Consider the following 25492-nt stretch of genomic DNA (forward strand, 5'->3'; position numbering starts at 1 on the left):
CAAAGACATACTCCCTAGCAGCTGTGTGCCAGAGAACATTGGGGCTGGGACCTCAGGTGAGAGAGGAAAAAGGGAAAGGGAGGGGAGGGGAGGGGAGGGGAGGGAAGGGGAGGGGAGAGAAAGGGAGGGGAGGGGAGGGGAGGGTAGGGGAGGGAAGGGAAGAGGAGGGGAGGGGAGAGAAAGGGAGGGGAGGGGAGGGAAGTGGAGGGGAGGGGAGGGGAGAGAAAGGGAGGGGAGGGGAGGGAAGTGGAGGGGAGGGGAGGGGAGAGAAGTGGAGGGAAGGGGAGGGGAGGGGAGGGAGGGAAGGGGAAGGCTGTTCATCTTCCCTGGAAAGTGCAGACACAGAAGATGCCCAGGGTGAGCGACCCTCAGCCAAAGTGCACAAGAATAAGATCACTTGCCCTCCCAAGGGTCTCTGACCACACCCTGGGAAAGCAGTCCAGACCTAGCTATTCCCAGAAGCCCCCCATGCCTCTTGCCTTCGATTTAGCAGAACTCTGTGGGTGGTCAAACACATGTGCCTAGTGAGAAGGGTGGTAAAGGAAGTGTCCCAGCTGGGAAGAGAACCAGAGTGGTGGTTGGGGTGGGGGGGTACCCTTGGTTGGAGAGGAGCCTGGAGCAAAGGGAGCAAGATGGAGACCAAGAGCTGCTTGGAGGTTCGGGGAAAGGAATTGGAAGCACCAGGTTTAGGCGAGGCCTCCCCTGTCTCCTCATGACCTTGGGTCCCCAACAAGGCACACAGCTCCTTTCTGCAGCCAGTCACACAGGCTGTGCATGTGTAATTTGGACACATATGTGAAAACCCGTTAGTCCTTAAACTCGCCTTACATGGGGAGATACTGAGGCAGGAGAAAGGCTAGCTGGGGTCACACGGGTGGAGTGACATGCTGCAGATACTCCTCCCAACCCCGGCACTTTTCTGTCCTCTGCCTCAGTTTCCCTGCCTTTGCCTTGTTAGTCTTCTCTAGAAGGGTCTGTGATCAACTAAGGTCAAAGAGTCCCACTGGGGGCTTTGCAAGATCCTACCACAGGGCCAGAGAGGTGGCTCAGAGGGTAAAGGACCTGGCACCAAGCCTGATAGCCTAAGTTAGATACCTAGGGCCCAGAACACTGACTCTCTCAAATTCTTCTCTGACTTCCATGTGTATCCGCACACTGTGGTACACACAGCGTGAATGCATGTACACATGCATACAACAAACAAACAACAGATAAATATATATGTATATTTTACAGATCTCACCCATCTTTATGACATGCCCCAGAAAAGAGCGGGGTGTCCAGGGCCAGGCTGGCTGGATTCCCGTACAGGTTTTGTTCTGTGTTAACCTTTTAGACCAATTGTTTAAATTGCTCCATGCCTCTAACTGCCTCCACTTGGGATGCAAATATGATCGGCCTCCTCCAAGTGGGGATAAAGTGACCCACATACTGGGCTCAGCACATATCTGGCCTGGGGTGAGCATTCAAAAAAAATGTAATCATCATTATTACTATTTAAAAGCACTTGTCTAACAATGCAGGTGCTTTCCATATGCTGATAAAAATTGATAAAAGCCTGAGGAAGTACGCTAGCCCAGTAGGAGGGGGCAGAGGAATGCTTTCCAGGAGGAGAGGTCTGAAAGAGTAATGGGCTGGGTTCCAAGGGTGGTGGGGAGTTGGGGAAGGGGGTCCTATAACAGTGGGGGCAGGTGCACAGCCAGGAAGCAGGGACAGTGTGACCCTTTGGAGACCCTCAGTGTGACTCCCCACCTCTCCTCTGTGGGGTCCTTGTGGCTTCCAGGCAGTCCCTTCTTTCTCCAGGAAGCCCAGGGACAGGTCTCAAGGCTCCCAGCCTGCCTGTGTATTAATTGTTAACCTCCCTCATTTTCTCTCCCCTGTGTCTGCCCTGGACTGTCTTCCTGAGGCCCTGCATTACTGAGGAGGGAGGAGAAGTTAGCCATTTGCATTCTTTCCCACCAGCTCTGGAAGGCTGAACCCTTGGCCTTCTGGGAAGCTCAGCAGCCCAAGGTGGGGTCCTGGGAAATAAACAGGAAAGATGCCGTGGTAGCAGTTGGCCCATTTCTTCATGGCATGAGGTGGGAAACTGAGGCCCACAGTAAGGACTCAACTCATCAGACCCATAGTGAGACTGAGAGAGGGAGAGCTGTGAGGGAGTTCAGGTCCCTGAATTTTCCAACCAGTGGCTTCCGGGGCCTGCAGTGTGCTGGGCCTAGCGAGACTTCTCCACAGTAGCATCTGCTCAGAGTAGGAGAAGCAGAAAGACCTTGGTTATTAAGTTCCTGCCTTGGTCAAGGTGTGACAAGGGCACATTTCCATGAACCGCCCTGTTTCTTTCTTCTCCTCTCTCACATCTCCTGGGCTGGCCTTGAATCTGGTACGCAGCCTAAGCTGAACTGGAACCTCTGATTCTCCTCCCTCCACCTCCTGAGTGCCCGGATTACAAGTGTGCACTGCCGTGCCTTGTTTCTATGGTGCTGGGCCTGGATCCCGGCTTCCTGCATGCTGGGCAAGCGCCCTACCCACTGAGCTACACCCCCAGTCCCTCACTTAATTCTAAGGCTGTAGATGAGTGGTGTGGACGAGGAGAGGGAGGCCCAGGAGGCTCACGTAGGTTGTTTGTGGTCACATAAGTAGAGACAGAAGCTGCAGACCATGCCACCGTGCCCACACACTACATCTCTGTTATTGGCTGTCACAATCTCTGCTACGTTACAGCCCTTCCATATTGTACATCTCTTCCATTCTCCCTGCAGAACAAGAAACCCCTCAGAATTGTCCACAATCAATTATCCAATGGTGTGTGTGTGGGGGGTCACAGTGAAGCGAGGAGGAGGTATTGTCCTCCTCAAAATGCACCTTGCTGGAGCACAAGTGGCCTTCATCCCTTCTTTCCAAGCCTCCCTGCGTACTGTGTCCAGTGAACTTGACAGGCATCGTGAAAAATTCAAGTGCAGACCAGATGAGCAGCTGCTTCTAACAGTCAACCCCCCACCCCCACCCCCGGGGGGGGGGCAATCTCAGCTGTGTCTCATCAAAGCCTGCAAGCCTGGGGTTGACCAACAATTGCTGGTGACCTACTATGTTCCAGATGCAAGAAAGACACGTGTCACCCAGCACACAGTGTGCTGAGTAACATGGCGCCCCCTCAGTCCCTGGAGATGTGGAACCCCATATAAACTCTTATCCTTCCTGGTGCCCTTGGTCCCCTATGGGAACAGAGGGTGGTTCTGGCCACATTTTTCCAGGTGTGGATGGGGGCCCTTAGATAAACACAGTTATTACTATAGTGGGCTAAGCTGCAGCTCATTCTGAAAAAGGATCAGTAGACTCAGCCACTGTCCTTCCAATCTTTAAAAAGCTCCCCATGTCACCCTGAAAGCCAGGCCACAAGTCATTCACCCTGATCACCACAGGCATGGTGCCATGCCTTAGCTAGCTACCCGGAGCGTCCCCATTCTGTTTTAGAGAAGCAGTTCCCACCCTTGCCCCCCTTGCTCCCTCCACCCAGGATAAAGGGCAAAAGCAGAGACATAAACAGGGTTCTGTTTTCACTACAGGCGGCTGCCCAGTCTCTCCTCAGGGACCAGAGCTGTGGCTTCTGATGGACTAAAGCAGGTGCTGGGCTGTGTCAGGAGCAGCAGCCAGTGGGAAATAACTCAGTTTTTCCACGGAGGTGGGTGACCTCGGACAAAGGCAGAATGGCTGGATAGCAGTCACGGACAGGGTCTGGACCCCCAGAGAGGGAGGCTCAGCATCTCCAGGCCAGGACTGAAGCTGGCCACAAGATCATACTCATACCTCTGCAGTGGCTAATTCCCTGCCAGAGCTGGCCAGGCCAAGAATGCTGGTGGGGAGGGGGTATGCTTGCAGTGTGAGGACCCCTGGAGAACAGAGTGATGCTGACAAGTCTCCCAGCTGCTACCCCAGCTGGCTTTAACTGGGGCTGGCAGGTGTGGCTTGCATCTCTTAGAGATGGGCTATTACTGAGTATGGGAAAACCAGTTGAGGAGGGCAGGTGTGGGGGGAAAAATGGTACTGGGTACTAACCACAGACTCCTGATCCTGTCTGAAATCTGAACCCTGACCCTACACTGGCATTGCCAGTCATGATGAGAAACGGGGCACGGAAGGGAGAATGGGAACGACTCCCTGACTGTCCCCTGACCCTGGGAAGCCATGCGGAGTCTGAGTGGTCCCCAGACTTCCCCTCTCAGCTTGCCTTCTGGGGTGCACAGTGGGCAGCTTCCTGTGCTCCCTGCAGAGGAGTGCTGCCTGCACCCCAGTCCTGCTCTTTCCAGGAGGGGTCAGCCAAGCACATCACACTGTTCCAAGGAAGAAACCACCACAGCCATTCCCCAGCCAAGCAAAACGGATGCGAGAGAGGGCAAGGAAGGGGGAGGGAGTGAAGGACGCAGTTTGGAGGCTGAAGCATAGACAAGAGGGCACTGACAAGGCACATTTATCAAGCACCTACTGTGTGCCAGGCACTTTGCTCAAGGTGCCTCTGAGAAGCTAGGAGAATGTCCTTCCTTTCGGGTGAGGCAAATAAAGCCCAGAGAGGATAAGTAAATTGCCCTGGGGGTCACACAGCACCATAATAAGTAGCAGAATCAGAACTTGGTGTCTACCTTGAGGTTTCTTCTGACCCTGCCCACATCCCACTTGTGGGGCCTGGGTGGGAGGTCCCCTGAGAAAAGAAGAGCATATAGACCCCTCTGTGGAGGCAGAAGGAGGAAGCCAATGGAAGGGGAGCCACCTAAGAAGGGAGGCAAAGGAAGCACTGGGCGGGAGGGGGTGCAGAGGAGACTCTGGCTGGGGTTAAAGCCCCATGTCCCTACAACCTGCTAAGCCTGAGAAATGAATTCCGATCCCTCCAAATCCCAACCTTGGAAGATGTTGTAGAGAAAGGGTCTCGTTTCAGGGGAGCGGAAGATCCTCCACACCTCCTCCCAATGCCCCGGTAATGCCAGGATGTCCCCAATCTGCTTTGAGGAATGGAGGGATTAAGAATAATAAAAAAATTGCAATAAAATATGTGTGAAGGAGGGGGTAATTGTGGACAAACGCAGCATTCAAATTCATTTTTCAGCTCTTTTACACACCATTTCAATCTTATTTTCTGCTTGTTAATGAGATCTTGTTGCCTGGGCTAGGCAAAACCTTCCAGTATCAGGGCATAATTGCACGTAATTTTCTTTCCTACCAATGATTTGCATCAGGTTTTTTAAAATTCTGGGCTATTTAACACCCCATGATCCCCCCCACACCGCCCCATCTTCCTGCCTACATGTCTCTCGCTCCCTCCTCCTTCCTCATCTCTGGTCCAGCAAGACTCATTTTAAATGCTTATTAGAAACGCAATGTCACCAATAAAGGGGTGGGGACAAAGAGGAAGTGAGAGGAGAAAGAGGCTGAAAGTCTCCTGTGCAGGTGAAATCCAGTCCCAAGAGTCCGCTGACTGCCTTGCAGTCCCAAGAGTCCGCTGACTGCCTTGCAGCCCCAAGAGTCCACTGACTGACTTGCTCTTGTCCTATTGAGGGTCAGGAGTGGTGAGGTTCAGAGGTCAAGCAGATGTCAGTTAGAACTCCAGCTCCACTGCTCAATAGCTCTGAGGCCTTCTGTGAATTTCTTAACCTCTCAAAGAATGTCTCCCCAAGATGATGCGGTGTTGTGGGGCTCAAACGACCTCAATAGGCCAGATGTTTACATGGGCTCTGGCACCAAGTGTCTAAACTTGCTGGTCCATTTCCTTTGGAGGCCTTGGACTGTGATGGAGGGCAGAACTAGGCACCTGCCACTGAGAAACACTTGGGAGATGACATTTATCAATAACCGTGCAGATCTAAAGCTCTGTCTCAGGAGGGAGGGGATACTGCTATTTGTGGATGCAGACTCTGGAACCTGATCTTCCCTGAGCTGCCCCTGTGGCCTTGCACCTCAACTTCCTTGTTTGGACCATCACACAGAGCTTCTCTTCTATGGACTGTCACACCAATCTCATGGGGAAGATACAACAGCTAGGTGGACTCTTCAGGCAGGCTGTTCCAATCTTAGCTCTAATGCTTTCTACAACCTGGGATAGAATGGCACAACACATTGGATAGATGGATGGAAGGATGGATGGGTGGATGGGTAAATGTATTATGAATGGATGGATAGATAGGTGGAAAGGTATACTGAGTGAATGAATGGTTGGATGGATGGACATATGAATAAATAAAAGGATATATAAATATGTGGGTGGTGGATGGATGGATAGATGGATGGATGGCATAGGATGGCAAATGGATAAACGGGAGGGCTGGGAGAGTGACTGGGGGGATAGGTAGATAGATGGATATATAAATAAAATGTAGGATGTATGTATGTGTGGATGTATGTATGGGTGGAAAGGTAGGAGATTAGTGGGCAGGTGGGTGGGTAGGAGGATGAATTAATGAATGAATGAATGAGAGAATAAATGGGTGGTTGGGTAGATGTATGGATATGTGGATATATGTATGAGTAGATTGATGGAAGGATGGATTGGTTGGTAGATGGATGAACTTAGTAGGCGGCTGAATGGATGGATGTACAATAAGTGGGAGCATGGGTAGATGTGTGGTGGGCTGGTTGGATAGATGGATAATATGAACGGATAAATGGGATTGAGAGAGGATGGATGGATGGTAGGTGGATGGATGGATGGATGGATGGATGGATGGATGGATGACCCTGGATGACATAGTCTTCTCACCTACAGAATGGAGGTCATAAGACAACTGCCATGATTCTAGTAATAGAACGAGGTTACCACAGTTTGCTGCTTCTGTGCCTGGCCTGTATTTAGCATTAACTTTGTGTTGATGGTCACTGTAATTATTATTAATCTATTTATTCATTTATTTACATTTATACTGCTAGGGGTCGAGTCTAGGGCCTAGTGCACGGTCAGCAACACTTTACCTCTGAGCCACACTCCCCAACCCATCAGGATACTCAATAGACACAGGAGGAAAAAAGAGCAGGTAGTCAAGAGGAGGGAAAAACAAAAGGGTTTAATTTGCTGAGATCACAGGCATGTGACTAGTGACCCACCTACAGACTGTTTTGGAGGGAACTGTAAATATGGAGAAAGACAAAGAAGATGATGGTCAGTGAGGGTGTGAAGAATGTGAGCCACAACCATGTTCCCTGCCTGCCGCCTGAGGTCCCCTGTGCGGCAGAACTCCGCTCCTGACTCTTTGCTTGAGTTCTGGGTGGCTAAGTTTGATCACTCATCAGAGCCTCTTGATGTCTGTCTCTACATCCCACTGGGATCTCAACAAAGGAGGCCATCACACCAAGGCACCAGAGACAAAAAAATGTGTCCCTGTCATACTTCTCCTAAGGTCAGGGGTCCTGCTTTGCCATCAGATTGGGACCCTTCCATCAGACTGATATCTTCTTTGTCCTGTGGATCTATTGTGCTGTTCCTGGAAAAGGACTGGAAGCAACTGTCCATCTTATCCATCTGCAGTGTTAAGGACCCAAGGAACTCTCCTTGCAAAAGCTGCTTGCCTACCTGCCTGCCTTCCTCTCTCCCTCCAGAAAATGTCAGCACAGGCTGACCTTGAGCTTATTATGTAACTAAGGATGACCTTGAATTTCTGATTCTCCTAGCTCCCAAGTGTTGGGTGGGATTACAGGTGTGCACCACCATGCCCGGTTTCTCAGGAGCTATTTCCTAAGTCATTTTCCAAGTAACTGATCCTCAGACAGGAGCAAAGTCTTAACCAGAGAAGCCATCAGAAGGGAGATCCCCAGACAGGCTTCTCTTTCCTTTTACTTCATCAGAAGGACTCAGGACACAACCAGGAGGTCCCTTGTGGGGTACTTAATGGCTGGGGCTATAAAGTGGGGTTTTGTGGGTAGGGTTATTAGAAGATCTGAGCCTCACAGAAGACTTCGGACTGAGTCTACTCTGCCAGTACCCTCCAACCTGAGGTGCTTGTACCTTGATTTTTTTTAAAAGATTTATTTATTTATTATTTATACAGTGTTCTGCCACCATATACGTCTACATGCCGGAAGAGGGCACCCGATCTCATTACAGATGGTTGTGAGTCACCATGTGGTTGCTGGGAATTGAACTCAGGACCTCTGGAAGAGCAGCCAGTGCTCCTAACCTCTAAGCCATCTAAGCCCCAGACCTTGTTTTTTGTTTAAGTTTTTTTTTTTTTTTTTTGTGGTTTTTGTTTTGTTTTTGTTGGTTTTTTAAAACTCACAACATGGGTCTGCTCCATCCAGCTGAAAGGTTAGGACCTGAGACTGCTGAGATGTGGGTTCGAACCCTGACTCATACACAGGTTAAAATGTGAATAACAATCAGAGCAGTGTCTGCCCTTGGACTGCAGAAAGCTCTGCTCTCTTCTCATCCAGTCACTACAGACTTGGCTGCTCTGGTGGCTCCCTGGCTCTGGCAGGCTCTTCCCACTTGTTTTTACTGATTTGTCCCAAGTGCAGGGATGGCACCTGATGTGTGGCCCACACTAGGTACCTTGGATCTCTGAGGTGCCGCCTCTAGAATGGGAAACTCATAGAACTTCCAGGAACAAAGGGATTTCTTATGAAATCCTGCTGGGTCTCTCCAGGGAGTCCCTGATGCTCAGAGCTACCCATTTCTAAGACTGGATGGGGACAAGAGATCCTAATCAAAGCATGGAAAGAGGTCTCATAGACAGCCACAGACCATCAGCAAGATATGCAGGCTGGTCCCATGCCTAAATTTCCCCCTGTGTGTAGCAGCTTTGGCTTCCAGAGAAACAAAAATGCCTTCCAACTTGCATGGCTAACACTATCCCTGTGACAGGGACCAGCTCGTGGGTGCCAACCAATCTCAGCTCAGGGGACACACTCCCGGGGGGGGGGGTTCTAGAAAAACAATGGGGGAGCTTTCCTCCTGGGGACAAAGGACAACAAGGAGGTCAACTTGCACTATAAATTGTTCTCCCTCCCCACCCCCCAACAGACTCCTCCCAAGATCCCAGAGCCATGAAGATGAGAGTGAGACTTTTGACTTACATCCAGACTGCGTTCAACCATTGATGTTCAGAGGAGCCCTTGCCACCCTCAGTGGATGGATGCACACACACACAACTGTCCACACACCACAGCTGTATTCCCGGTAGGGTGTTAAGAACAGACCCTGTAAGCAGGGAAAAGCTGAGGTACCCAGATGCACACTGGCCCCAGAGCAGAAGGAGGCTCTCCTCCCCTCCCAAACCTGAACCTTCTCCCATACAACACGGCTAGCTGCAGATCAGTTTGCTCCCCTTGCCAAGCCTGGTTCCTGCAGACAGGAGGAAGAGAGGCAAAGCAGGTGGGAGGCAAAATAGACTTGGTGGACTTGGGAGTCTGTTGTAGCTACAGAAGCAAACACATCAGCTCCTCAAAAATCACTCAGATTCCAAACAACCCCACCAATAACCATGCCAAGATCTCTGTTATTGCTCCATCTTTCTCCAAAGCCACAATGTCATTGGGCCACGAGTGGCCGAGTCAGCAACCAATGGCTTGTGAGTGAACCTGAGTTTCTAAGCTCCAATCTAGAGAAGTGTTCTTGGCCCGGAACCTTGGCAGCAATTCTATCCACCAATAGGAGAGATCCCTTCCTCCCAATGGTTGGTCATGCCTGACAAGTGAGGCATGGAGTGCTGACAGGAGCTAGAAAGAATTCTTAGTTCTAGATTCAGACCCGGCACCAGCCTTGCCCTGCTCAGTGTTGGAAAGCACCTGGTGTACATGATGACACCACACCATCAGTCCCTGCTGATTTGGGGGACCTGACAACCTGTTTTCCAATCTCCAGCTTGGCAGCAAGAGGAAGGTCAGACCAGACCCATGATCACCAATACAGGCAAGGGAAAGAAAAAGGAACATTTGTTTCCCCTTCAAATTCTCCCAGAGTCTCCAGCATCCAGACGCTTCCCAAGACCACTGAGTTCTGATTGACACTTTTTCCCTGGGGGAGAGAGCCACCCTGGGTTACCCTGAGGCCCTCTGGTTGGGCCAAAAAGAGTATGGCAATGGAACCCCCAAATGAAGCAAAGAAGCCACCTACCTGAGGAGACAAGCCATTGCTGACAGGGTTCATGTGGTTGGAGGGGGCCCCCGGGTTCATGAAGCTGTCCGAGTAGCTGGAGAAGCTGTGGCGGGCTCCATAGGCAGAGCTGGTGTCGGCAGCTGCAGCGGCTGCAGCCAGTCCACCCTGATGCATGGTTGATGGTGGGAGGGGCTGAGGCCTGTGCACTGTGCTGCCCCCATCTGAGGAGAGACCCAGAGAGGTCCTAAGCAAGTGGCAAAAGCAGGCTTGGGGCTCTTCCACCGGATGTGCCCTCTGGAGGGAAGGGACCTGATTCTCAAGTGACTTGGGCTGATTCCCAGGCAGCCCTACAGACTGGCCTGGGCTTGACTGGCACGAAGTTGACATCTAGATGACCTCTAGGCAATTTGTACACAGGTAGGTGTTGGTGATTTGTGTTAGGCATACAGTAGGTGCTCAATAAATGGATTGTAAGTTGTTCCTGATGATAACTATAATCTGCCCAGACTTGGCACTATCAGCATTTTGTGGGTACTGGTGACGTGTCAGGTGCCTTCCCTCATACCTGAGAAGGGTATAAGGTAAGAGTGAGTCCTAGCTTATGGGGGCGTGAGGCAGGGGTGTTCGGGGCTCAGTCAGATGAGTGAACTCTGCTTGAAGTAACCGAACTCAACTTGCTTTTCCTCCGGCCACTATGCTATTTTTCTCAGTAGGGTACCACTGCACAGAGTTTCAGGGCTGGGGCCCTGATGTCCTCAGCACTGGCTTGATTTCTTATCGAGAATCATGGGAAGGGCTCTCTGGCTCCTTAGCCTCCAGAATGCCAGCCTCCAGGGCCTTCAGGAGGCAGCCCTGTGCCTCAGTCATCAAAAGGTTTCTTGTGTGTGCTGGAGTTGGAGCAAGATTCAGGTGGGGACATTGAGGACACTGGGGAGGGAAACCTTTACTTCCCAAGGCTTTTGGGTATCATGGGCTCTCTCCCTGCCACCCCCACCCCCAGCATTTCCCTTGCTGGGTCGGTGTGGCATCTTAGAAGCTACTGGAAGAACTGTGCCCAAGGGATCTTCCTTCCTTAGAGGTCTCAGTGGCCCAGTGCAGCCCTAGGGGATGGAGTGGCAGAAGGGGCTTGGCTCTTCACCCTGAGTGAAGAGGAATTTCAAGATTAGAACAACAGAACTGTCCGTTTCTAATGGAAGACACTCACCCTGGGAGATGGTGGTGGTGGGGTAGGTAGAGTCCGGCAGCTGGTAGGGTGGCAAGGTGGGCATCCCAGTGGGTGGGAAACCTCCGGGCAGAAGGTGGTTGAAGGCGGCCAGCTGGTTAGCTCCTGCCTGCTTGCGCCAACGGGCACGGCGGTTACTGAACCAGACCTGAAGGGGAGAAGATGCTGAGCCTGGGTCCCTGCTGATTGCTGAGGCACGGGTGGGGTGGTACCCCAGCAGGCAGCTCCCAGCTGGTCAGTATCCTCTTCAAAGAAGCAGAGCCCACTGTTATACAGCCCAGGATGATCTGCAGGGAACTTCAAAGGCCGGCTTTCCTCACCACTATCCAGGAAGGTCTTTTAGAATGACCCCTGTTTTACCAGTAAGAGACTAAGAACTAGAGGGAGTAGGTGACAGCCACAGGACAGTGACAGGAGGCCTGGAGAAGTCTGTTAGCATTCTTCTCATGATAGTGCTCCAGCCCAAAGTCTTCAGTCCTTGGTCCAAACCTCCAACTCCTCTAGGAAGCCCTCCAGGAAGCCCGCCACACATACAGCCTGTCCCGGGTAAGGATGCCCTTGGCACCCAGCTGTGACAACTGGAAGCTGAGACCCTTCCCTGCTCACATAGCCTAGGCACTGCTACAATAGGACATGCACAGGTTCATACATACACACATGCACACACGTCTGGACTTTACACACACCTGTCCCCTGGGCCAATGAAAGCACTGCCCTGATGGCCTGGGACTTTTCTAAGAAGCTGCCAGGCTCTGGGTGGTGGGAAGCCATGAAGCTGCCAGGCTAGGCAATGAGAAAGCTGGGAGGGACCTGCCCAGGACAACAGCTGTGAGCACCAAGGAGGGATGGCAGCCTGCAGTTCCGGTGCCAGCAGGAGGGGAGGGGATGAGATGAGCTAGCTGCTTCCGGCTGCCCTCTTCCCCTTGAGGGTGGAAAAGCAGAATGGGGTTCACTGACTCCCGGAGGGTTTAAGGCCAGTTTCTTCTAGGACTTTCCTTATTGCCTTCTGATTCCAGCTTTGGAATCAGCTTCCTTCTCTTGGGTACAGAAAGAAGGTAGGCTTCAGTGTCAGCTGCCACAGTCTAGCTTTGTCCCCCTTCTCTGAGCTCCAGCTTCTACGTGATTTGGGCTCAGGGTGTGGCCATTCCAACCTGCTGGGCTTGCTGAGAAGAGCCACCTCTCTGGACAGCATGGTTTAAGATAGCCTCTCCGCAGACCCACTTCCTCTGTACATGAAGCTAACAGTCCAGGACAAAGCTCCCATGCAAGCCACTCATCAAGTCATCCCGCCCAAACTCCTCCATAGCCTTAGCCCTCTCCAGGCAGGCGCAGAGATGAGTGTAGTCTGTGCTCTGCAGGAAAAGAGATCCCCAGGGCTCAGCCTGGGGCAGATGAGACAGGCTGCCCCTCCCCCTTTACCTCCCCCATGGAAACCTGAACTTCATTCAGCCCAGGCTCTTTCTCCTGTCGCCAGCCCCATTGATTAGGGGACTGTGTACTCAGGTGTTTAGGGCCCCCGATGAACCTACCCAGACCACATCTTGCATTCTTCTAGCAATGGGAAACTCATTCCCTGCCTGAGGAAGATAGGCCTGCTGGGAAATTTCCCTCCTCGCTGGAGATTTAGAGATTCTGTGTGCCTGCCCTCTTCTCTGACCCACTATTGCCTGCTCTCCCTTTCTTCTCTCCTCCAGCTTCTTTCCCATTCGCCCTCTCCTCCTTCTTCTCATCTCTCCCTGTGTCCCCTCCTCCTCCACCTCTCGGACAATCCGCAAATCAATCTGCCAACATGTGTGTCTGTGTGCGCTACTACTATGTATGTGATCCCAGAGTCACCCATAGGAAACTTCTGGAGCAAGCAAGCGCTACACTCAGGAGCTTTCCACATTACCCTCTCTACCCCAGCCCCTGACTCCAGCGACCTCCCTACCTGGACGCGTGCCTCTGTGAGCTTGGTCCTCTGTGCCAGCTCCTCTCGGGTGTAGATGTCCGGGTAGTGGGTCCTCTCAAAGGCCTTTTCCAGCTCCTCCAGCTGCTCGGCAGTGAATGTGGTCCGACTGCGACGCTGCTTGCGCTTCAGTGGGAGGTCAGGTTCTGACTCCACGTCTGAGCCCTCATCCAGACGGTTCCCTACAGCCGGGTGACACAGTGGGCACGGGTCATGCCTGTGTCTTTCTGTGAACACTGATTGTCCTGGGGATCCAGTCTCTCCCGAAGGAAAAAGGCTGCTTACAACATCATGGTGTAGCAATGAAGGATGGGAGATTACCTCCATGCTCAGTCCAGGAGACTGGATAAACACTTTCTGCCCAAGTAGTCCATTGTTTCGAAAGCTAGTCCCCCTCCAGTTAGGCATTAGAGTATCTACATTGACCTGGACGCGCCTGACTTAAGTTGTGATGAAGTAAGTCTCTCAAAACTCAAAGGCCAGGTGCCGTCGGGTGGTTCTGGGGGTAAAGGCTGCACAAACCTGCCAACCCTGGAAACCACATGGTGGAGTGAAACCCCTCCCACCAAATACACGCATGCTGTGTGATATGCACCCCTCCCCCAAGATAAACGTAAAAATAAATTTTGAAAAATCCTCAAAGGATGATAAGCTCTGAGGTAGGAGTGTGGCTGCATTTTCACTGCCAGTCAGTAATGCCTGTCTTTAAGGAAAGCAGGTAAGCATAAACCAGTAAGCAAGGAGCAACTCCACCTTTAGGGAAAAGCCTGCAAAGTGAAGCCTTTGATCTCCCATGCAGGAGGCTGGGGCCAGGCTGGTTCAGGAAAGGGTGACAGGCAAGCTGAGCTCTGAGTCCAGCTGGGGAGGAGGCAGCAGAAACGGCTTCATCAGCTGGGCGGTAGCGGCACGCACACCATTAATCTCAGCACTCTGGAGGCAGAGGCAGGCGGATCTCTGTGAGTTCCAGGACAGCCTGGTCTGCAGAGTGAGTTGCAGGACAGCCAGGGCTACACAGAGAAACCCTGTCCATTCGTGCATCCATCTGTTCACTCACTCATTGGTTCATTTTCAGAACATTTCACCCAGCACCTATCATGCTCCTGCATAGGCCAAGCACACAGGGGACCTGGGTGGGACCTAGACTCCATGCCCAGAATACTCAGTCTACTGCAAGCTAGAGAGACTCAGAAGGTGCCTGCACACACTGCCTACGGAGAAACAGTCATGGAAAGGCGGGCTGAAGTGCACAAAGTCTCCTGGCAAGTGTCTACACTGCAGTCTACACTCTCCTTTGTGAATTGCCCGCCTGTGCACACTCAGGAATGTAGTTGGGAAATAGTTTGGGTGTTTGAGGACTCCAGGGACAACTCTGGTCCAGCTGGGAAATGCACCCAGGGCTCTGTCATTCGCTTTCATATGTCTTTGGAGAAGTCACTTCCTCTCTGGGTTTCCCCAACTGGGAAGAGGGGATGAAGCATATTCATTCACCTCCCCTACCCCGGTGGCTTTGGGAACAGAATAAAGTAGATGGGTGGTGATTTGGGACAGAAAGTGCGCAGGTAGGATTGTTATTATTAATGATGATAAAGATGATAGAGAAATTGGGGAGGGGAGGGACAGAAAGGCCTGAGAAGGGACACAAAGCCTCCAGGACAACCCCTCAATGCCCTTAATTCAGTTCCTTGTACCCCACCTTCTTGGCACCCCCTTCTCTACCTCTAGGAGCCCTTCACCTTCTGAGTTAAATTAAACAAGACACAGTGTGTTGGTGGCCCTGCAGGCTGCGGCTGAGTCCTTTGGGCAGGGAAAGCTGGTGGCTCATCGGAGCTGGGCATCTGGAGAGGAATTGCGGGGAATGCAGACAGGGGAAAGTATTCATTAAATAATTGGCAGATTTGGGGTGGTCAGGAGGGAGCGGCTACTGGCCAGCTGTGACTCATGACTTCCTCCTTCTCTACAGCTGGCAGATGCAATTGTTCCAAGCACCAGCTCAAAAGAGAAGGGACAGTAAACAGCCTTCCCTCTCTGGGTTCCTCAATCCTGTCTTTGCTTAGAGGAACAGGAGGCCCACACCAAGCAAGGAAGAATGGTCTCTAAGTCAGGGCCTCCAATCTTGTGGGGAGAAAACGTCTATCTTAGGAAGCTTCCAGTCTGATGGAGGAGGCATCACTCCTGTGCTGGGACTTCTCAGTCCAAGTTGGGAAACACTATATCCAGCAAGTGGGTGCATGGACAGACATCAAGACCACTACATGATCCACAAAAGCCAGGGAAATCTGATAACTGTTCAGGGACCGGAGATGCCAGGTTTGTCATAGCTCAGGATAGCCTAGCCCACGATAGCATAGCCCACGATAGCCTAGCCCACGCTGACAGTGAGACAAACAGAATGGGAAGTCACTGGGGATGGCTACCATAACCTCTCCCAGCCACACTGCTTCTGCCTTCTTCGGGGTCTTTTTCTAGAGCCCATTCCATCCCAGGAAGCCATCATCGAGTGCTGGGCTATGGCAAGAAGTCTCAGTAAACCAGTGAGGCTACTAACCATCTGCCATTTGTGTACCCAGACTCTATACTCCCGCATACAAGGATCCCAATTAAGCCTAGCACTTACTATGTGAATATGTAGGGCCACCTCCTGCCTCTACCTTTAGCCATGTCCTTGCTGTGGGATGGAGCCTGCATTTCCAGTTCAACCCCTCACAGTGGGTGACCTTCCAGCAAGGAGCCAGACAAGGTAGATTTCAGCAATGTTTAGGAGGGGGCTCTTAAAGCTCAACCATCAGAAAACAGGGACAATGGGCTGGGAGATGGCTCTGTGGCCAGGTGCTCACTGCACAAGTGTGAAGACCTGAGTTCAATTCCCAGCTACCACATAAAGAGGCAGTGGAGGTGTACACCTGTAACCTCAGCACAGGAGAGGCAGAAATGAATCCCTGCGGGGGGGGGCGGGGGGGGGCGGGGTCATTGGCCAGCTATCCCAGCTCAACTGGTGAACCCTAGGTCCTAGTAAGACACCCTGTCTCAATAAACCACTCCTGGGGAAACAATGCCCAAGATTGACCTCTGGTCCCTATGCACATCCCCATCCTCCAAAACACACATACACAGAGTCATGTCTTAAGTCTCTGGAGACAATGGCTGTGTCTGTGCTAAGCCAGCAGATCCTTGATTGTGATACAGATGGTGCCTGGCACACAGCAGGTACTCAGGATAGCAGCAGCAATGCTCACAGCCCAACAGAGCAATCTCAAGTGCCTCTTGAAGTCTGGCACCCTGCAGCACCCATCTCCATGCAAGGGTTGCAGGCCCTTCACACTGCTAACATGCAGCCATTGTTAACAGTTGGAATGCCAGATGACATAGGCCCATTTTACAGGTACCAGTGGGACCCTGGAGCAAAAGCCAAGAACCCTGCCTCCACACCTGGTGGTGGATACCTGCCATGGCAGCTTCTCTGAGAAGTCGGCTGTGATTTTGAAATCATGGTGGCTGCTCTGCCCTCCCTGGCTTTCCCCTTCTCTTTCTGGCTGGAGAGGTGAAGCCACACACCTCCCAAGGCCTCCTCACCTCCAGGCAGTGGAAGCCAACAAACACTAGCTAAGAGGCACCGGGTCTCTACTCTCCACCCCATCCTCCCAGCCCCGTTCCCTGCACCCCTCTCCCTCCTCCTCCCAGCCCCATTATTACAGTTTAACATAGGCCCTGGTGTGGAGCTGTGGAGGAGAAACGAATCACATAATAGTTGATATGCGTTTTAATCAAGTAATTCGGGCAGAGCCGAGAGCTGGCGAGTGTGGGCCCGGTGTCCCTGAATACCAAGCAGGCCTGGGCGCAGGCCTCGGCAAATGGAAAAGTCATTTACAGCTCAGCTGGGGGCCGCCAGCCTAGTGGTAGCCTGTCCTGTCGTCCCTTCTGTGCAAAGTGTCCAGCTGTAACTGGCTCACTGGGTGTGCACAGGCCAGGCTAGTTTTCAGGAACTGGCCTTACATGTGATTCACAGAGACATGGGGACTCTGGCCAGGGGATGAAGGGTCCCACTCCTGCCCACCTCTCCTACCCCAGCACCCCACTCCTGCCCACCTCTCCTACCCATATTTCTCTGTGGCATTTAGCCCAGCACCAAGCAATTCAGCTTCAGGCCCCAGCCCTCTATCCTGCCCAAGTCTGCCCTTTCTATCCCACCCTGGACTGTTCCCTCTGCCTCATCATGCCCCCTCATGATGTCTCATGCCCCATCATGCCTGCCTCATGAAGCCTGTGGCTAGCTAGCCAGGCCCAGAAAGGTTAGAAGCAGGCAAAACAGCCAAATGCTGGCTGCTGACCCACACAGGATTCTTCAGACTCCTGGGGACCCAACCTTCCTATGACATGTATGGCCAATGGGGAGGTAAAGGACTCATTTTACAGTGTCCCAAACACCCCCTTCACAAACATACCACTGCCCGCTGTGTGAAGACAGGTGTTTTCTCTTGGCTGGCATTTTCCCCTAGCTGAACCTCTGGTGCTGGGCATTGTGAGCCACTAAGGGTGTGCAGCATAAGTGAACAAAGGATGAAATAAATGGGTTTGTGTCTCAAGACAAAGCGTTGGATGCTGGGGACATGCCATTCTTCTCAACGGTGCCCTGCTCTGTCTGAGTCTGAAGGATACTATGTGTGTATTGCTGGTGAAAAGCAGAATGGTCCAGCATCAATTCATCATAGAGCATCCCGGATACCCTCTCTATCCTCATCACCTGGGGCTCAAAAAGGGGTCCTGCCCTAAGAGCAAACACTGGCTCTGAGCTCTGTTCTCCGGCCTCACTTGACTGTTCTTCCTTCCATATATACCCATCTTCCCTGGTAACAAGGACCCGGCCATGCACCCTGCCCTATGAAGACTGTGCACCCACAAGTTTGGGAAGAAGGGAGGGAGCTGGGAGCGCAAAAGCATCTTGAAGAGTCTTCCGTGCAGAGTGGTCTCATTGATCCCCACGCCCTGCTGCCTTCTCTCCCTCACCCTATATGGGGGATACAGTGGAGCCCAAATGTCCTGGGGCTCCAGGAGCTCCATTAACTCCAGCTCCTGGGCCAAGACTGCATCGCAGAGCTTAGCGTCTCAGAGATGTGCCATAGCCACAGTCAAGAAGGCAGTAGCTTCAGTGGTGGTGGTGGTGGGGCATCTATCTATTCTGGGGTTTTCCATGGCCTGAGCACAGTCTAGCTCAGGAGTTCTGCAATTTCTGTCCCAAGTCTAAGGCAGTAGGTGAACTATACCAATCCAGCACGCTAGCTCCGACTTTCTCAAGGGGACTCTGGTCTATTAGAGAGTAAGATACTCACCCCACCCTCAGGTCTGAAGGACCCCTGTGAACCAGAGCCAGATACCAGGCTGTCAGAACCCTTGCTTCATTAAAAAGCTTCTCCTGAGGATCCCTGGACCCCCAGTCTGTTGATGTTTTAATCTCCCAAACCACCAAGAGAAAAGATGTAGCATCTCTGGGAATGCTGGATTTGAAATCACATCTACTTACAACATGGCAAAACCCCTCCTAGGCTAGGAAGTCTCCATCTAACTCCGTGGGGTTCTACTTTCAAATTCTGAGCCTCAAAGGGTCCATTTGTATCAGAAAATAGGGGGTCTATGTGGGGCCATTTGAAGATGACCCTGTGTTGAAAGCACAGTACTGTCCTTAGGCATTAGAGGACACTGCCTAAACACTCCTGACAGGAAGGGGCGGATCCAGGAAGAAGGAAGTAGCTCCACTTGGAACAGTACTGTGTGGTCAGAATTCAGTCGTGTTTTCCAGGGCAGATCTAGTGTTCTTTCTCCAGCACTGAACTGGGAACCAAGCATAGGTCATGTGGAGTCAGGTGTCCTGTGTGGGGAACACCTCAGCCAAGGACTCAAGGTACAGAGTTCAAAACTAGAGTTTGTTTGCCTGAAGACGAAGGTCCAAGGGTCCTGGGAGCCTATGTGGCTAATGTGGTGTGTGGGGAGAGGTGTATGGGATAATGTGAGCGCCTTGGAGGCAGGAGCAAACCTTTCCTAACTGGAGCCAAGCTCCAAAACTTTCCACTCTCACTGGCTTTAAGAACACTATTTTTCCTCTGTTTTTCCTCCAGTTATGGCTGTGTATGCCACACTCGTGGAGGTGCATGACCTTGGTGAGGGGTGGGCATGATGAAACATGGCGATCAGAGGACAACTTTGGGTGTCAGCCCTCAGGCACTTTTCACTTTTTGTTTGAGACAGGATCTTTGATTGGTCTGGAACTCCACAAGTAGTCCAGGCTGGCTGGCCAGAGAGCTTCCAGGGATGTGCCCATCTCAGCCTCCCCAGCACTGGGATTACAAGCACATGCCACCATGCCTGGCTTTCTAAGTGGTTTCCAGAGGATCAAACCCAAGTCCTACCGCTTGCAAGGCATGGGCTCTCCAAATGAGCCATCTTCTTAGCCCTTCTTTGGGTTACTCTGATAATTGGCTGACTTAAGCCACCTATTGATGTCAATCAAAGAGAGTAACAACTGGTATTGGGCAGAATAGAGCCCAGGGCACTGGTTTTGTTTCTTTTCTTTTCTTTCCTTTCCTTTTTTTTTTTTTTTTTTTTTTTTTTTTGAGACAGGGTTTCTCTGTGGCTTTAGAGACTGTCCTGGAACTAGCTCTTATAGACCAGGCCGGTCTCGAACTCACAGAGGTCCACCTGTCTGTGCTTCCTGAGTGCTGGGATTAAAAGCGTGCACCACCAACATCTGGTGTCTTCTTAGTGCTACAAGAGAGTCGTCAAAGCAACCAAAGCTAACAAAGGTGTCAGAGAAATGGGAAGAAACAGCTGGTGGCTCCGGCCAGGGATCTGTCTGCCTCTTTCCAGCCACAGATGCTGCTGGGCTTGTCATTGCTAAAAGGGTCACTGATGACAGTGCGGAGGGAAGCTAAGCAGAGAGGAGACCAATGTGATGGATGGGTTCCCAGGCTGAGCTCCCATTCCTGTGTGACAGAGTTCCAAGGTGTCCAGCTCAGGGAGCTACCACCCCAGGCCACTCTTTTTACTTCACCTGGCACAGAAGACTGGCAGCCTCGGGCTCTAGTCCCAAGCGTGCTACCCCTCCTCTCAGGATCTCCCACTTCTGGGTACCTGCTGCTGTGACTCTCCTGAACCGTGCTGGTGTAGCTAGCTCCAAAGTGATCCTCAAGAGGCACAGAGTGGTACCCAGTCCCACGGAACACAGGGAAGTGGCTTTATCCCTCTGGGTCAAGGGAGGGACCATCAGCTGATGCCCCCAATCTCCCTGATGATGGAGGGGACTGTTGTAAAACAAGGGCTTTAAATAGTACCAGATGCACAGTAAGTACCCAGCAACTGTGGTTGCTGTCACCACCAGAGCCCCTGACAAAGACAACTTAGTTTACGCTGGGTCCTGGAGGCAAGGATTTTTCTGACATAAAACACAATGGCAGGAGTAGACACATGAATGAAAGAAAGAATGAATGAATGAATGGCAAAATAAATGAATGCTCCATTATCCCCTTCCCTTCTTATTTCTCACAGACCCAGCCACAAGCAGCCACCTCCAGCTCATTCCTTCCACAGGAATCTGTCCCAGAATACAAATGGTCCCACAGGAGAGCAGGGGGAGCAGGATGAAGATCTCAGGTGAGTGAACCAACAAGAGCACAAACATTACAGAACCAGGGCACCAAAGGAGGGGACAGGCACTTGGGAAGCTGGGTGGCCATGGGGGATTGGGGTGGGGTGGAGGGTTGGAGGGCTAAGAGGCAGCTTCAAAACCAGTGGAGGAACAGGACAGCTGTCCCTTCCCACCAGATGAGGCTGGCTGCATGGTACACAAGAAGTAGCCAAGTTTCAGCTCCATCAAGCCAGATCTGCCCTCCCTCTTCCTGCTCCTCAGCCTCCTCAGTGCTGAGCCCAGAAGCAGAGGGGACCAGTCATGGAGAGGTTCAACACGGAAACTGGCCCTAGGTCTCAGACTTTGCTTCTTGCTAGCTCAGCCAAAGACTAAGAGAAAATCCAGGTGTGGTAGCCCATACCTTTAGTCCCAGCTCTCAGGAGGCAGAGGTAGGTGGATCTCTGTGAGTTCAAGGCTAGCCTGGGCTACAGAGTGAGTTCAAAGTCAGCCAGGGCTATCTAGTGAGACCCTGCCTCAAAAATAAAATTCAGCCACCAGCTGAATACAGAAGCCTCAAGCCTTACTCATCTGAAAAGCAAGCACTGACGAGAAGTTGGGGGCCTGCTCAGTGGGCAAGCAAGAGGACCTGGCTTTGACCCCTGGGACCCATGACAGAGCCAGGTGTGGTGCACAGCCTTGTCATCCCAGTCATGGAGCAACTGAGTCAGGAGGAAGTCTGGGCTCACAGGACAGCAACCCTGGCCTACCTAGGGCATTCTAGGCTACTGGGAGACCCTGTCTCAAAACAGAGGTGGATAGCACCCGAAGAATAACATATGAGATTGTTTTCTATCGCTACACACATTTGCATGTGCATGGGCTCACACACACACACACACACACACACACACACACACACACACACACACACACACACCGAGAGAGAGAGAGAGACAGAGACAGATAGACAGACAGAGACAGAGAGAACTGGTTCAAGCATACCCAAGTCACAGCTTCCCCAGGACCCTTCCAGCTGCTTTCCTTTCCCAACTCATTCCCTTCATTTGACTTCCTTCCATCACCTGTCCTCATTTTTATTAAGTAGGCCTTGCAGAAAATTCTGGAGCTAGCATTTTGTTGCCAGGGAAGGTGTATGGTTCTCGGCATCTCTACAGGAACCAGTGAGTCCCTCCTACAGGCTACACAGAGACCAAATCAACTGTCCCCATAACTGTCCCCATCCTGCTTCTAGTACAGGATCAGCTTCCCACTGCCATGGCCACACTAAGCTGACTGCTTGGCAGGGTGTGGGTGTGGGATGGGGCACTGCAAAGCCAGGTATCTCTCCATCCCTCAGGCAGGCTGCTTTAGCACATGCCATACATTCTTCCCTAGATACAGAAAGTCTTACCTAGGACACCCACCTACTAGAAGTGACTTAAAGTGACAACACTCTGAGCATTCCAAGGCCATGGCTGTCTCCTTAGGCTGCCTCGAGGAGCTCCAGGGAGGTGGGTGATGTGGATACTGGCTACTGGGACACAGATGCTGTGGGAGGTGGGGGAAATCACTCCTAGTGTTCTAGTTTGTGGTGCATCACGACGGTAACAATGAATAATGGAATATTTTAAGATGGCCAGGACATAGAAGTGTAAATGTCCCTAGCACAAAGGAATGGCACATGTCTGAGGGGGTAGGTAGAAGAACTACACACCCTGTGTCCTCAGAAATGTCCTCTGCACCCCATAAACATGGGAAACTACCATGTGTCATTTTAAAAAACTAAGATGTGGGACTGGAGAGGTGGCTAGACACTTAAGAGCATTGGTTGTTCTTCCAAAGGACCTGGGTCCGATTCCCAGCACCCATATAGCAGCTTACAACTAACTCTCAGTAACTCCAATTCCAAGGGATCTGGTGCTTTCTTCCACAGGCATTGAACAAATGTGGTACACATGCACACATGTAAACAAACTCATATACATAAAAACCCCTAAGATGCATTTATGAAACTGCACATAGAGCTGGAGATGTAGCTCAGGTGATAGAGTGCTTGTCTAGCAAGCAGGAAACCCCGGGGTTCCATCCCCAGCACTGCATAAACCAGGTGGGCTGGCCTATAATGTGGCACTCGGGCCAGCCTGAGCTACATAAGACTGTGTCTCAAATATGTGTGTGTTAGTGTGTGTGTGTGTGTGTGGGCATGAGTGTGCCTTTGCAGAAGTCCCACAACTCACCCAGATAAGAGGCTTATAGCCTCACTCATGGGAATGTTCCCAGAAGGCCTTTGGACTAGTTAAAAATAAGACAAAAAAAAAAAAAAACAAAAAAACCCTCCAGACAGCGACCTTGAAGTTTCACCAACTTGCTGTGTGACCTTTGAGAGTCTCAACCACCTCCCTGAGCCTCATTTTCCCATCTTTAAAAAGAAGGGGTTCTCCTAGTTTCTAAAATCAACCTAAGAAAGGCCCGGCTGTGCGTGGCTTTTTCATCACTAGTCAAGCCCAGGACCGTATGCTCGGCACACAGTAGGTCTGGCTGTCACCTTAAAAAAGACTATAGATAGTGGCGGTTGAATTTCCAGAAGGGGTCTGGGTACTAACTTGTGGGAGGGGTCAGTGTGGGCCACAAAACACCCTAAAATCATGTTTCTTACATGGGACAGGAAGGGCTTTTCCCTCACAAACTGTCTGGGGCTATCTCTTCTTGCCGATTCTTTCTCCTCCTCCTCCTCCTCCTCCTCACCCCTCCTCCATTCTCTCTCCTTCTCCCTTCTCTCTCCTCCCTCCTCCTCCTAAACCCTCTTAGGGTTCCCCTCCTCTCCCTCCCCCCCTCCTTCCTGTCTCTGTCTCTCTCCTAGTCCTAGATGCCCCTTGTATGCTGCTAGTCACTGGCCCCTCTCCTCTAAATCTGCCCCATCCTGTCCTGCCTTCTCCCCAGCAACCTCTTCCCAAGGCAGAGGTGGGGTGGGGGTGGGGACAACCCTCCATCAATCTAGGCTGCCCAGCCCTCTCCAGCTGGCCTGGCCAGGCTTTTCCCAGGCAGAGCAGGTCCACAGTGGAAGGTGGTGGAAAAATGTGGACAAATTTCTGATTTGCAACACTCTGGGAAAGAGTTTATTGCCATTGTTTGAGGACGAATGTGTAAATAAAGCAAGGCGAAGATGGCGGGGGAGGCTGACGAGAGGCAGAAAACGAGAAATTTTATGGCCATAAGGAGCGTACTCTAATGGTGATTTCTGAGGCATTGGACCATGCTAGTTACTTAGCCAAATGATTGCCGAGGTGCTGGGCGAGGCGGCTTATTTCTTAATTACAGTTACATCTTGCAGCAGGCAGACGCCCTGCCCTGCAAGGCTTGGTTCTGAGCAGCCGCTGGCCTGAAACTAGGACCTGATACTGGGTGCTGGTGGGCAGCCAAGAGAGTGGGAGCTCTCCCTTGCCCCCATCAGGACAAGGGGGACCCAGAACATCTTCCTGTGCCCCTGGCATTTGTCACTCCTCTCCCACCCCATCCTGGGAAAGCCACCATGCTTGGAGAAGAAAGAGGAGCCTGGAACTTGGGCTGAACTCTCTTTGGAGCTGCCTGGCTCTGACAACCCACAGGGTGACAACAGGAAGTAGTCAGGAGGGGGTGGGCAGCCGGTCCTGATACTCTATGTCATCCAGGCCAGGTGCAATGCCCACATGATCCTGCCTCTTCCTGCCAAGAAGGGGCTAGGCTAGCCAGACCCTCTGGGTGCTGACATCTTGGAATGAATCCTAACATCCGGCCTCTCTGCCGCTCTGAGGGTGGGTGATACTCATTGTCAGTTGGGGAAACTGATTTGCAAAAGTGACCACTTATGAGCCTGTTGAACAGTCAGCCATCGGCCTTCTGTGGTTTCTGTCTGTCCACAACAGCACAACGGGGAGAAGAAGGAGGTGGCTTTGACCTGAGATGTCCCAGCAGCTCATAAGGCAGTTAAAATTTGACCTGAGATGTCCCATAAGGCAGTTAAAATCTTCAATCCTCAGATGGACAAGGCAATGGGGACTCTTCAGGAAACATCCAGAAAGGTGAGGAGACCTGAGTGGATGGTAAGATGTAAGAGGGTAAGACAGTAAGACAAGAACCAAGCCCTGGGTTCAGAGCAGGGAAGGCCCTCAGAGCTAAGACTGCATCGAGTCACCATGCTGTGCAGCAGCCACGCCTCCCAAGCTTCCCACTGGGGATCACCCAGTGGGTCTGTGGGTGGTGCCTAAGAATGCACATTTGTAGCCTAGATCCCAAGTGTCACCTGTGAAGGCTGGTCACTGCCAGCTTTGAGGGCCACTGGGGACAGGGATCCAGAGCAATCCACAAGACAAGGCTTCCTGTTTAGCAGAGAGGGAAGGGCTGTGAAGACTTACAGCTGTCTTCCCCTGGGTGATGGCAGACAGAGAGCCTGAAACCCACCCTAAGCCAGCTCCTGCCACCTGATGTGACAGGGCTCTTGGCAGTCCCCAGATCTCTTGACCGCCTCCCACAGGCCCCAGCCTACTACAGGCTGCCCTTTCTGGATACACACCCCCACCTCTCCATCTAGGTTCTGACCTAAGTTTCATCCCTCACTCCCAGTCCCTCCCTCTGTGCTCAGAGGCAACCCTGATATTTTCCAGCACA

At 51.9% G+C, this 25492-nt stretch overlaps 2 protein-coding genes across 2 annotated transcripts in view; both read right to left on the reverse strand.

Moving 5' to 3' along the window:
- Mrto4 (MRT4 homolog, ribosome maturation factor) overlaps positions 1-25492 on the reverse strand; it is a 1102334-nt gene that overhangs the window by 414559 nt on the left and 662283 nt on the right. The gene's annotated exons all lie outside the window — the stretch shown is intronic.
- Positions 1-25492, reverse strand: part of Pax7 (paired box 7) — a 91074-nt gene that overhangs the window by 27491 nt on the left and 38091 nt on the right. The window contains exons 5-7 of the mRNA XM_051173473.1: positions 13219-13418; positions 11271-11436; positions 10085-10287 (exon numbers count right to left, since the gene is read on the reverse strand). Coding sequence (XP_051029430.1) covers positions 10085-10287; positions 11271-11436; positions 13219-13418 — 569 coding nt within the window. The remainder of the gene's footprint in view (positions 1-10084; positions 10288-11270; positions 11437-13218; positions 13419-25492) is intronic.

Source organism: Phodopus roborovskii, unplaced genomic scaffold (genome assembly GCF_943737965.1).
Source record: "Phodopus roborovskii unplaced genomic scaffold, PHOROB, whole genome shotgun sequence".
Lineage (NCBI taxonomy): Eukaryota > Metazoa > Chordata > Mammalia > Rodentia > Cricetidae > Phodopus > Phodopus roborovskii.